This window comes from Pygoscelis adeliae, unplaced genomic scaffold (genome assembly GCF_000699105.1).
Source record: "Pygoscelis adeliae isolate BGI_AS28 unplaced genomic scaffold, ASM69910v1 Scaffold521, whole genome shotgun sequence".
Lineage (NCBI taxonomy): Eukaryota > Metazoa > Chordata > Aves > Sphenisciformes > Spheniscidae > Pygoscelis > Pygoscelis adeliae.
Genome location: NW_008824067.1, coordinates 332,688 through 345,608, shown reverse-complemented (window position 1 = coordinate 345,608; position 12,921 = coordinate 332,688). Strand labels below are relative to the sequence as shown.

Below are 12,921 nucleotides of genomic sequence, written 5' to 3'. Positions count from 1 at the left end.
GTTCACTTTCCTCCTGCTTTTTTGATGTCTATAATGAGTTACTTCCATTGCACTGGACCAAACTTTCACCTGCAGTAACTTGGAGCAACCCATGCAGGCTGGGAATCTGACTCATTCAACTCCTCTATCTACTCTCAAAGTCCTGTAATTCAGAGAACGGGATCAAAAAAGCAGTAAAAGGTCTTGAGATGACAAGCTAAGACCTTTGGCTCTGTTCAAAGAAACACTAGATGACTGGCCCGAGAGGAACCAGGGCAGGTTCCCTTCCTAAGGGCTGCAGGCTCACCATCTTCCCAGCTGCTTCCCCAGCCACTGCTCTCCCCCTCTACAGGGTGCGACCCTGCCTTCGACCTCTGATTAACTTGGACGCCTTACAAAGGAAGTTTCACAATTCCAGTAGCAGTATTTTTAGCTTTTAGTCTTTCCCTGCCTTCACACTGAATGACTCCCTGCTTTCCTAAACCACGGCCAGAACAATTAAAAATAATTTAAACAAGATACCATTTCCCCCTCTCACAGGAAGCTCCCTCTGAAGTGATCTCCATAAATCTCTCTAAAGAGGTTGTTGTGCCTTCCCATAGCACAGCCCGATGGCGTCCGTGCCTTGAAGTCACTTTTCCCATTTCCCCCTCCCAGCTTGCTGCCACGTTAGTCTCTCCACAGCTTAGGAGGAAACTTGTAGAGGGTGTTTTCCAGGTCAGCCAAGTTTTCCCTATGCATCTCTCTTCTTCATAGCCTGGATGTCCATTCCCGGTCTCCTCTGAGAAGTATTTTCCGTTGCTGCCACTCTCTGGTTGGGGGCCTTGCTGGGGACATTTGAAGCATGACTCCCAGCGAGGGACCGCTCATGCACTGGTGGCACAGGCACAACAGACAACAGAAGTACTGGGAGGTTTTGTTTTAGCACAATCATTGCCAAACCGGTGGCTTGCAGGAATGACCACATGTACCAGAAGAACATTTTGCAGCCATATACTTTGAGCTAAGCAGCCTTGCTTGCTAATGCTGCTCTTAACTACCCAAAAGTCATGAAAACCAATTTTAAAAAGCTCCAACAGGAAAAAAAAAAGGCTTCTGCTTTAGGGCCTTTGTGATTTGCATTTGCAAACTCCTCCCTGGTTCAGGCCTCCGTCAGAGCCAAAATACAGCACTAGAGGACCCAAAAACGGTCCACCTTGGTGACTGCTGTGCCCCACAGACGGGGACCGCACCATGACCCAGCTACCACGATGCAAAGCCTCAGCACCCCCCAGAAAACACAGCAGAAGAGCTTCACACCTCTCTTCCAGTTATGCTGCAAAACCTTCCCAGTTTAACAATGCACGTGGGACGTCTCAGCGCTCCTATGGTCTCAAGCAGCTATCTGATGGGGATGGTGATTTCATGAGTTTCCTAGGAGGCTTAGGAAGATCTCTGCCTGCACAGATTACAGCTGATTCAGAAACCTAAAACACATTCCCTTTGAGGAGCAACTCAACTTGCATCCAGTCAAACCAACAGAAATTAAAATCACCCTTCGAGTAGTTAGAAAAGAGGGGAGAGTACAAGAGAGCAGAAACTGGTGAGGCAGCCCAGATGGTGGCAGAAGGAGGCAGCATGCAGCACGGACACACAGCTCTCAACGCCCACAGAGATATGTCCAACGCTGCTGGAGCATATCGCTGGCTAACAGCATCATGTCATTGCCGTGTATGTCACACATTGACATGTATGTCGATGACATACGGTTTGTTTCACTAACACGCACATCACATGCCACTAAACACCTTTCCATTCCTGCCCGCCCCCCGCCTCCTTTCTGGGGACAAATTACCTCCCCCAGCCCCTTTTGGTGACAAGAAGCAGAATTTGATGAAGTGTCCAGCATACGTGATGTTTTATTATGACACATGACATTGCTGGTGTGGTGTCTGGATCGATCATGGCATAACATATCAGGTTTTTTTTCCCCTGGGACCCCTGCTGGAGACACACTCTGCTTCGGGTCAGGCTATTTCCAGTTGTTGAGATACACAAGCTGGGTTGCAGAGGTCGGATGAGAAAGCGATTTCTAGGCCAATACCAGAAAGGGAGGGAGAGGCAGACTGTGCACAGAAAACATGGAGGGAGGACACGAAATAGGAGCCAGCACAGGTGGGAACACTGACCATGTTAGGCTCGGATAGGCAACAGCACGCAGAGAAGAAGCCCACCCACAGCCATGATCGCAGCAACTGAAAAGCAAACAAAAAGGCCCAGGATAAGGAATAATCCCACCGCCCTGGCAAGGTGCAAATACATTCGCAACATTTTTATATGCACTTCTTCCTTCTTATTGCAATTATTATTTGGACCTTAACACCCTGGGCTGCAAGAATTTCATGGCGTGTGCTACCGTTGGGGAAAAATGCCTTGGGGAGAGCATATAGATCCTGGTCCTGCAAAGCAATTAACCATGTGCTTCCTGTACTTGAGTACCACTGTTAGGATTAATGGGGCCACCCATGTGCTTAAACTTAAGCACCTGCCTTGGAGCAGGCAAAGTGACTTTTTCCACAAGCATGTGTGCGGTACAGTTACAATTTCCTTTTAAAAAAAAAAAAGCACTGGATGAATGTGAGCCCTGCTGTTGCAGACCCTTATGCATTTACTCAACTCACACAGCCCTTTCTGGGTCTCCTTGTATCAGTGAAGCTCTGCATGCACATTACGCATCTGCAGAAGCAGGACCTTATGAATCGTGTGAGAGCATTCAGCCTAAATAAACTCAAAATGCGGTGAGTTGAAAGGCGCTGCATGCGTCCACAGCTTGCTTTTGAAGGCTGCCGAACCATTACTCTAGTCTAATCAGACTATGGGTTCACCTGACATCAGTCTAACCCGAGGCTGGCTGCACCTCAGTAATTGCCCTTTATCCTTGTTAGAGAACTTGCATGGACAATTTTTCTGTTACCAAATCTGTTAAGGTAATTCAGCCTGAAAAAGAACATCGTGCAGAAGAAACAACAGGAAGAACTTCAGTACGATATACAAGCAGGAGCCCAACGGTGCAGACATACTCCGGTTAAAGTCAGCTGAAGATCTCACTCATCATTTCTCCTCAAATCATCATAACATGTCGTTCTTGAAAAAAAATTGTGCTCATCAGATTTTTATAAAGTGTAATTTACAATGCCTAAACACATTAAAATAGCCTATTTAGACAAAATTAACATTCTGCAACTGCACCGCCTTAAATTATGATGCAAAATAACTTCAGGCATGCAATGATTTACAGAATTATATACTGGATTATGCACTTACTTAAATTAGAACTGGTGAAGAATGTCTCTCTAAGCCCCTTTTGCATCAGCGTAACAACTTGCTAACATTTTCTAAACAGTGATGCCAATATTTTTTTGCTATAATTGACAATATTTTCTATTTTCACAATGCCCTAGCTTGTGCAGTCACACTAATACGGGAGCAGCTCAGCCTTCACTAAACCTCTCCATTGATCCAAGTTAACAATGGATGGTCTAAAACCCAAAAGTATGCAAAAAGAACCCAAGCATTATATATTTTGAGTCAATTTTGCCATTTTCTGGGTTTAACCTCATAGGATTTGAGCGCAGGGAACTGGTAGGTCTTCACAAGATCACTGTGGCTGTGACGACTTATCTTACGTTTTAGCTAGGAGGCCCTCTCCCCCCAGGCATTTTCTAACAGTTGCTGCCATCAGACCTTCCCACACCGCTCAGCATGCAAAGTCAAGGTTTTTGAAACAACAGTTCAATTAAACTGAAAAGCAACGACTTCCTTAAAGTGAAAATAGCTCGTTGTTTCCTTAAACAAAGAAAACTCTTTGAGCACCTCATCAGCAACTGGGCTGCTCTGAGACAAAATCAGTTCCCTGCACTGAATGCAGAGCGCTTCAGATCTCACTCACTCCCTTTATGGGAGGAAAAAAATGCTCAAGTGCAAGGGAAATATGCTTTGATGCAGCCTTACTCCTGCATACCCATCACATAATGCTGTGCACTTCAGGTCAAAATACTCTGAGGTGTAACATTAGGGGGAATCTAAGCTCTTAGAAACAAACTAAACTGGATCACCAGACAACAAAATTCACTTTCCAGTCCCAGGAGCACTTGGATAGGTAAGTGAATGGACTACTCAGCCTGAACAGTTAGGGCAAAGGAAGATTTGTTACTGCTCCTGTTAAAAGGATGGCTTGATTTGGCAGATAAACTTCAGAATATAAAAATCCTGAGGCAAATAAAACTGGATGTTAAACTCCAGCAAACCTGATGTGCTCTTGTGGCCACCGCATTTGTGTGCTGATGGCTTCTAGGAAGGACAGAGTTTTCCTGTCTCCTTGCTCCACGCAGGGCAAACGCTTTCCAGATGAGATCAAATGCCATGGCAGGATAAGAGATCGCCGCTCAATGAAATACGCCCGGACCTCTCCGGGGTTTTAAGATCTTTAGCCAGCAAGCTGACCTGTATCGGGGAGCAGTCAGAGTTGAACCGAGCACTGTATACATCAAAATTATCTGCAAATTCTCCTCCAGCCTCACTGAATCAACCAGCAGACTATGAGGAGACCTTGTGGGGCCTGCCCCTGGCTCCAACGGGTGGTTAGGAGCCCCTTCAATCTGCTCCAGGTTAACAGATGACACGTCCACATAACAGTGAAGGTTATTGAGAAAACACCTGCAGTGTTAAATCCCCTTTGCTGGAAAAGAACGAGGTACTGAGGTGGCAGCGTCTCCAAAAGCCAAGCTGGCTTGAAACAAGGTGTGACTTTTGCTTTGAGCCCTGGCTTCAAGGAAAGGGCTGCAGATGGGCAGAGACAACATAGAGGAGCCTGGAGCTGCAGTGGGACCTCCCAGATCTCCGTGACCTGCCAGCGCTGCCCCGCTTCTTGGCTAGACCAACTCTACCGCTTTCGGTTATCTCAGGCACACAAAACTGACACTCCTTCCGTTCTAGCAAAAGTGACCCCCACAATGCCTATGTGGTTTACAAACTCAACTGTCCGGAGAGCACACTGTAATAAACCTGTGCTAGGAGGACTTATCAACACCTTTGGCATCGTTTCAAACCCTGGGCTACATGCTTTGTTAATTAAATGTGTGTGTGTGTATATATATATATATATGATAGGCCCAAACAACTGTGCCTGCAATCAATGTAATTAATTTACCACAAGTCTGCAGATGACCCAGACAGCATGTGGCATTAAACTACATTTTAGTGGCTAGATGCATCTCGGAGAGGCTCTGCCATATATAGCTGTGGCTTTTAAGAGTTCTAAGTTGAAGACTTGGAGTCATGATAAATGAAAGCCTCGTTTGTTGCTTTTAATAAGCTGCTCTAATGGGATGTTCTTCAGAGGCTTGCAGTTAGAGACTGAAATACTTGAGGCTGCCTGGGAAGGTTTTTCTAATCCTTCATGCAGCCTTGAGCGATGGCAATGATTGCTTCCTGCACCTCCAGGTCAGGAGGCCAGCACTACACCTAGCACCTCATGAGTCAACATGCTTGCTTCAAACATCGGAGGAACAGCATTACACATTGTGAGCTGCTAGGAATATATTCCTACTTTGTTCAGAACTATATGAATGTTTAAGGAGTCACCTCCTCTTCCTGCTTTTTACACCTAGTTCACACGTTAAAGCACCTCTCTGCGCTGTTCGAGAATAATTGAGAATGCAGAAGCCCAAGCAGACAATATCTATGCAATCACTATGGGGATGGAAAGCAACGCTTCCAGGGAAAGGAACTGCACTTGGAAATACCTCTGGCATTATACTTTGCTATGTTTAAGCCGTAAGAAAGTATGGATAACTTTTTTTCTCAGTAAGAGGCCAACGGCCGCAACATGGCGTGCCTCCAGGAGAGGTCACGCTTCCTATTTCTAGCATCCAAAGCAAGGTGAAACATCCACATATTCAGAAGTGTGGAGGGACGACAGCCTGACTTTCTTCTTCATCCTCTACCCACTCCACAGCCAAGAGAAGACACTGTAAAACCCAACTTTAAGACACTATGAACGCACGGGGCTTTCACCAGTGCTCAGTAGGAGCCTGGAGCTGCTACCACTGAAGTCAGGCTCCATTTTCAGCTTGAAGGGCAGCCCAGTTCCCTTCTCGAAGTGGAAACAGGACTTGCACAATGCCACCAAATGCATTGTCTGAATGAAGGTGAGGAGCTTTCGTCACTGACTGCTGCACTCCCCTGCATTTCCCCGGCTCAGACAAAGCTTACGCCAGCCACTTATCTGTTCATGACGGTCCTCCTGCCCCGTTCCCTTGGCTGCTGCCAGAATAACTCAGAAATGCTGCTTTCAAGGGCAATACCTCATGGACTTGGAGCTTAATTACAGATTTGGTCAACTCTCACCTCATGTCTGGGCCAAAGTCATCTGAAGGCAGATTAGCCTAGGTCCCTAAACCCTCCTCGAAACTGCAGCAGCTCAGACTGGCTTGTGGAGCCCGGTGTGTTTGCACAGAAGTACTAAGCCAAAAAGTGTTTAGAAAAAAAGAGAAAAAAGGTGTTGGAGCAGCCAAATTTGCCAAGTTGATCTAGGCAGGATGTTAGAGATGGGGACTACGGGCAGCACATTTCCACATCGGCCCTGGGAAGGCATCACCCTGCGCAGAAGGGTGCACTAGAGCACTTTTTTTTCTGAGAGGGATCCTGTACACCAATGCTGCTAACGCTCCTCTCTGGGAAAACGTACTGCCAAAGAGCAAAGAGGCTGTTAACATGATGGAGGTAGTAAAAACCTGGACCTGAACGGAAGCAGGACCAGACCCTGCCTGCTCTTGGTGGATGGGAATTTTGACTTGGCAGAGCAATAGCTTCTCCAACAAAATCCTTCCTCTTGTCAGGTGAATCGCGGGGAATATTTGGCAGTAGGCAGCATCATAAAATGGCTATAAATCACGGGAGACAATATCCTGTAGGAAGAAGGAAGAGCTGGTAAGAATGTAGAGATAAAAATCCTTTAAAAAGTCACAACTAACAAAAATTGTGACTCATGCTGGAAAAATTCTCTCTATGAAAAACGTTATCTACAAACTGTCTCCTGTTTCCTACGGAAATATTGAAAAAGCAAACTATTTTAAGCCCTGAAACATCTTAGAAAATAGGATGGGGGGGAGGTTGTGGAAAAATTAATCCGTTTTGACCTTCCACATCATGGAAGGTTGCAAACGCTGGCTCAGGACCTAGGATATACACCATAATCCTTTCACCCTCTCTACTCCCTGAAAGTAACTTTTTAACAAGATGCACGTATTTGTGTCCAGAAAGTAGCCTTCTGCCACCACAGGGGCTGATATTTAAAAGTCTAAATCAGCTAAGGTCAAGGTTGGATACTCCGGTGCAGAAGCCTCTAATTGCCAATACCCAGGTGGCAAGATTTGTCTTTGCTTTGTCTTTCGACGGCTAGTTCCTTGCCAGAAAGAGACTGTGTATATGCACGACACAGGGCGAGGGGCAGTTTTTTCTTGCTTCAAATCTTTTTTTTTTCTTGAGTTCTATAGAAAGCTCCCTCTGGTTCTTTGGAAGATCACTCGAGATGGAAAGGTCATCCATAATGGGTAGCTGGCTATAAATGCAGATGCACAGTACACTTCTCAGTTATTTTGAGTGGCTTTTGCAAACGTGCTCAGCATTGACCTAATAGCATCCCCATTTTACTCTGTAAAAGTCCATGCCTTTGTTTAGTGCTACAAAGCTCAAATGCTTGGGGGACTGGAAGGACCAGCAGCCTCTTAAGACTCACCCTAAGACCCCGTCAGTTTTGCAAACAGGGCTTGGTTTGAAGGACAAAAGAGGGGAAACTGCTCTGGAGCAGTGGGTTTCCTTCCCAGGATGATGCAAACCTGGCTTCCTACCTCAGTGTGTAGGAAGAAAGGGGCTGATGCCACAATGACAACTGTGGCACCTTATTGCTCCTCGCAAGACAGAGCACAAAGATCTTTGTGACTGGCATTGTCCGACACAGACTGTAAAACAAATGTCTGTAATGATTTTAGATTAATATATACTTCAATTAGGAACAATGATGCCAAGCGGCATCTAATTCAAGCACTGCGAGGAAAGCAAAATTTATAGCCTTGCTCTATCTGTAAAATGCATTGCGCTTTCGAGAAGAACACGTAATCCTAACAAAACAAAGATAACAACAACTCCGTGTTCTTTAATTCAATGCTTGTAGCTGGTTTAATAATAGATTTTCAATCCACTTCTCTTTTTTTGCTGAGACAACTATGGTCTGATTTACTGAATCTCTTTGATTTGTAATCCTGATCGTTATATTATTAATATGCCCTTGATGCAAAGAGTGGGATAACTTAAAAAAGTGATCAGCTATTTTGCTTGGTGGCATTTATGACCTTGGTCAGAGGACGCATTATTTACAGGAAGAGTCTTCCCGAGCATCTGCAAGTAAATCAGCTCTGAAATGCTGCTTAATTGTTTAGGGCAAAGTGCATTTAGTTTCAAATTCCCAGGAACCTCCAGCTTCAGACACAAAGCACGTTTCCACAGATGGACACTGGCATGTGGAAATGCCACCGTGACTACCGTTCAGCTGACCTTTGGTTTGGGTCCAGCTGCCAATGGGAAATGCCAAGCTGTTATTTACATTTGTTCAAAAGAAGCGAGAAAACTGCAGAGATACTTGAAAGCAAAAAAGGGGAAGAGGTGTGGAAACTTCTGCCTCCGGGGACCTAGCGGAAAATAAAAAGCCTGCAGAGCCCAGCAAACTTCTGAGAACTACGACTGGGAAATTACTTTCCAAGCTGCCGAGAGCAGGAGGACATCTCCTTCTCACTGTAGGACAGCTCTCAAGCTCCTGCTTGCTTCAGCCCAGCATTTGGAGGATAGGCACAAAAAGATGCCATACAGCATCCTAGGGAGGAATATCCTAATTCTGAGGTGCCCAGGGCCTCCCAGGGAGCCTGAGAGCAGCACGAAGCCAGCAACGAGGAGCCTGTTTGCAGGAGCTGGCCAGGCTACGTCCTCACTGCTGCAGAGCAAGAGGGTTCTTCTCCTTAGCTTTGCTGCTGGGCCATACCTGCTCTCCTACATTAGCAGAAAAGATAGAGCCTGGGCTTTGCACAGCTTGCTTGGTGTGGAAAGCAGTGGTGATTTCAGCTGGAGCAACTCCTGGAGTTCAAAATGTCTGTTTTGCTAAAATCAAGTATGGGAAAGAATTAGGATAGGAAATTTAACCCACTGGAACCAGGCACTGGAACAACATAACCACTCCAAAGACATAGGAAAGCATCTTCCAGAAACAGGTTAACAGCTTCAGAAAGGGATTATCCCACGACTTGGAATGCGTTTATCATCCCTGCAGTGTCACAGCAGTAGAGTCACTCCATGAATTGTCTTGAAATCATATCCAAGGCAAAGCAGCGTGACTGACACATTTCAGCGGTAGTTCTGCTTCTTCCAAATAGAAGCAATTTTTTTGTTTTGCTTTGTTTAATTTCAAATTGGCTGTCAGCTTTCTGGGCTTCTGGGGTTTATTTTTCTGTTCTCACAAGTCACTCAACACACTAGACAGACTTTAAAATTCATGGAAACTCAAAGCGGCTGAGAAGCTCTGTGGTAGCCAATTCTCTAACGATGGACCAAACCTTGGCACTGGAGGCTTCTCCACCACCCTCAGCTGAGGGACTGGGTTCTTCCCAGTTTAGGGGAAGGGTTGAAAAGATAAAAATGGACTAAGAGCTCAGCTCCCTGTGCCTGCCCCTTCCCATACATCCATCATGGCACCATGGAGAAGCTCCTGGGAACCTGCAGCTGCCCCGGGGTCCACACCGAGAGGTGTGACTACAAGGTAGAAGGATTAAGGCAGCAGCAGAGGCGGCAATAAAACTCTAGCCAAAGGAGACATGGGCTTTTATAAACATGCCAAGAGTTAAAGAGCCAAGAGGAAGCATATCCTGGAAAGCCCATTAGGGCAAAGGACAGAAAGACATAACTAACAAGAATTGTTGACAAATGGCTCAGGCTTTGCAATTGATTGCTTGGACCAGAGAAGGTAGCAGCAAAAAGGAGACCTGCAAGGGCATGTCCTCCCCAAAGGGGTCCTGAGCACTTGCCAGCAACTGTGGGACGAGCAAGAGCTGCTGGTTACTACACAGTTGTGATTCCTTATGGCCACAGAGGGATATACGTCCCTCCACCTGCGATTCACCCCCCCAAGACTCCTCCTTGCAGAGGTGCCAGGCTACATCAGTAGCTTCCCTATGGCCATGCGTGCATCCTGCTGTTTGCATTGATACAAGCACTCATCCAGGGTGGGGGAGGCCAAGGTCCACATCCCCCTGCTCTGTTTGAGGAGGGATTTGATGCAAAACCTCCAGCCTTTAAGAGGAGACTTGAACTCCTGCCTACAGTGTTCAGAGCCAAGCCTTTTTGGCTACAGCTATTCTGCAGCCCCTGGTGTGAATGGCCTGTAGCCATTCACCCCCCCAGGCTGCTGCATGCTTCTCACGCAGACAGGAACATTTACTTTCCCATTTTTAAGCCCAACAAGTCACGCAAAGCAGACGACAGGAGCTCAAACGGCTGAGCTGGAAGAGACTGTCAGTCTCTGACCTTGAGTGGAGATGAGTCTGGCAGCACACTTACCTTTTAAGACAGGAAATAACTGTGTCCTTCCATGGACGCCTTATGCCTGGGGACAGAGCTGCTCAGCCTGGCTGGATTTCACCACGCCGCATTCACAGACTGACACTCTACCTCCTCTGGGAAAGTAAGACCCTCAGCCAATACGTTCAGTATCAGCGCAGTTACTCTGCAAGTATCTTGCAACTACTCTTAACACTTACAATATCCTGTAATTTACAGCCACCTTGCTAGACCCGAGCTTAAGACAGACCTGTATCATGAAAGCAACAGTGGGCTGACGGGTACCTTAGAAGCATAAATGTTTACTTTGCACTGAAAACAAATTCAGCCTTATCAATAGATGCAACTCACATTGGTTTGCATGAAGGATGTTGCATTGTTTGACTACTGCCATTAAAAAAATGTACTAATACATGTGTAGTATATGAAAAAAGTGTCTTGTGCACTGGCTGCTACACAAATTTAGTGCCGCAATACAAACTGATCCTGATACAAGCCAGATTTTCCCCCAATACCACAATCCCTTGTTCACCAACAAGTTCCATCAACTTCCATTAGAGTTGTCAAAGATGGTATAGCCCAGGCTTTCATCACTTGCCTATGTTTAAGCACATGAGAAGTCAATGGGATCACTTGATGGTTTGAAGTTGAGCATCTCCCTCCTAGGGAGGACCTCTGTGTAATTTACTAGCGCGTGGGGAATACATTAGTGTCCTACACACAAAAAATGAAATCCAGACCTGACCAAAACTTGGGGCATTTGGCCATTTGGCTGGGTTTCTTCTCTTGTTCTTTGCAAGTGTTTTGCTGAAGTTAAGTTTTTTTTCTGTGAGCAAAGCCCATTGTGAGCTCTGAGTGCAAACATACGGGCTTCAGGGTATTTTACATGTAATAACATGTTCTGCTTATTTTTAAAGGAATGTGAAAACACTCCTGTGAGAGTCGAATAATCAGGGCCAGTCTATACAGAGATGAAAATCATTGGGAAGTGAACTACATCTGTGACCAAGCCTTTGCCATTCCTGCCTGTCCAAACAGATCAATCAGCCCACCCTCGTGCTGTTTTACAGCGCTACCACTCAACAGCTTCGTTCACATGCTGCTTTCACGTAAATCGCGCTAATCAGCTGGTCAGATAAAAGTTACTACAAAAGTTGGAGAAGTATAAATACACAGCTTCTTCTCTTACCTTCCGCTGAGAAGGAAACCGATAACAACAGCCAGCAGAATGACTCCCACTGTTACAGACACAACAATTATAGGAATCTGGCTCTGGTCGCTGGATGCAGCTACTGCTGAGATGAGAAACAGAAAACGGAGATTAAGGTTAAAATGATAGTCAGCACTCACATGAATCCTTCTAGTGAGGCTGCCAGAGAGGTTTCAAGTCTTACCAGTTCATTTCTTCTTTTACGGTTTGTGTTTTCTCCCTTTGCTGTCTGTTTCTAGTTTGGAAAGGGAATGGGTGGAAAGAAACCAAAGACACAGGCAAAACCAAGCCAAAAACCCAACAAAATTGCATCTCATCGCTGAATTCAGAAACCAAAGTGATGCAGAACGCAGCCTTTGAGTTTGCAAACTCAAGTTTGTCTTCCTGGGTTAGCTGCATTAGAAATCACACAGATAAAAGATGAAAACCCAACAGGTTCCCATTTGCAGAAAGAACATTTATGGAATGTTATTGTTAAGAGACATGAGCAAGATCTCCAAGATAAACAGCATTACCTGCACTTCAAGAAGCTATAAACAATTAAGAACTAATTCCTTGTGGCATCTATATCACATGGCCAGAAGGTGCCCTCTGTAAAACAGGAATCTGCTAAGACATACACACTGGTTGGTCTTTTTATTGGCCAAGGGAAGCAGAAGTCTCCCAGCCCATGCCTTGTAAAGAGCCCTCCTGCCAAAAGGCAGGAGACTAGTCCCATGATAAAGATGCCAGCAGAAAGGTCAGGAAAGCTGTTTGAGAACTGGGTTTTGCCACAGGTTAAATAAGAGCAGGTGAGCAAGCTCCTGCAGCCTGTAAAATGGAAATGCTAACACCACTTGTACCTTACCTGCTTTGCACTGCAGGGGAAGGAGTCCATCTCTCCCCAGGGGTTTGTATGTGGTGTTCGCCAAGCAGAAACCAAAGCCTCCTCACCATGCCCTCTCTGCTGCCAGCTTATTTAGCTGCATATATTTAACCACCCTGGGGTACAAATATGGCTTCCTCCCCACAAAACCAGCTCCCTGGCGTAGGTGCTGCTGTCGTGCGGGGAAAAAACCTCGTTATAGCTCCTACCCCCGTGCCAGCCCTGG

The 12,921-nt window shown here is 45.9% G+C and overlaps 1 protein-coding gene across 1 annotated transcript in view; it reads right to left on the bottom strand.

Moving 5' to 3' along the window:
* Positions 1 to 12,921, bottom strand: part of EPHA5 (EPH receptor A5) — a 180,906-nt gene that overhangs the window by 33,052 nt on the left and 134,933 nt on the right. Inside the window, exons 7-8 of the mRNA XM_009334131.1 lie at positions 11,810 to 11,912; positions 2,148 to 2,213 (exon numbers count right to left, since the gene is read on the bottom strand). Of these exons, the coding sequence (XP_009332406.1) occupies positions 2,148 to 2,213; positions 11,810 to 11,912 (169 nt within the window). The remainder of the gene's footprint in view (positions 1 to 2,147; positions 2,214 to 11,809; positions 11,913 to 12,921) is intronic.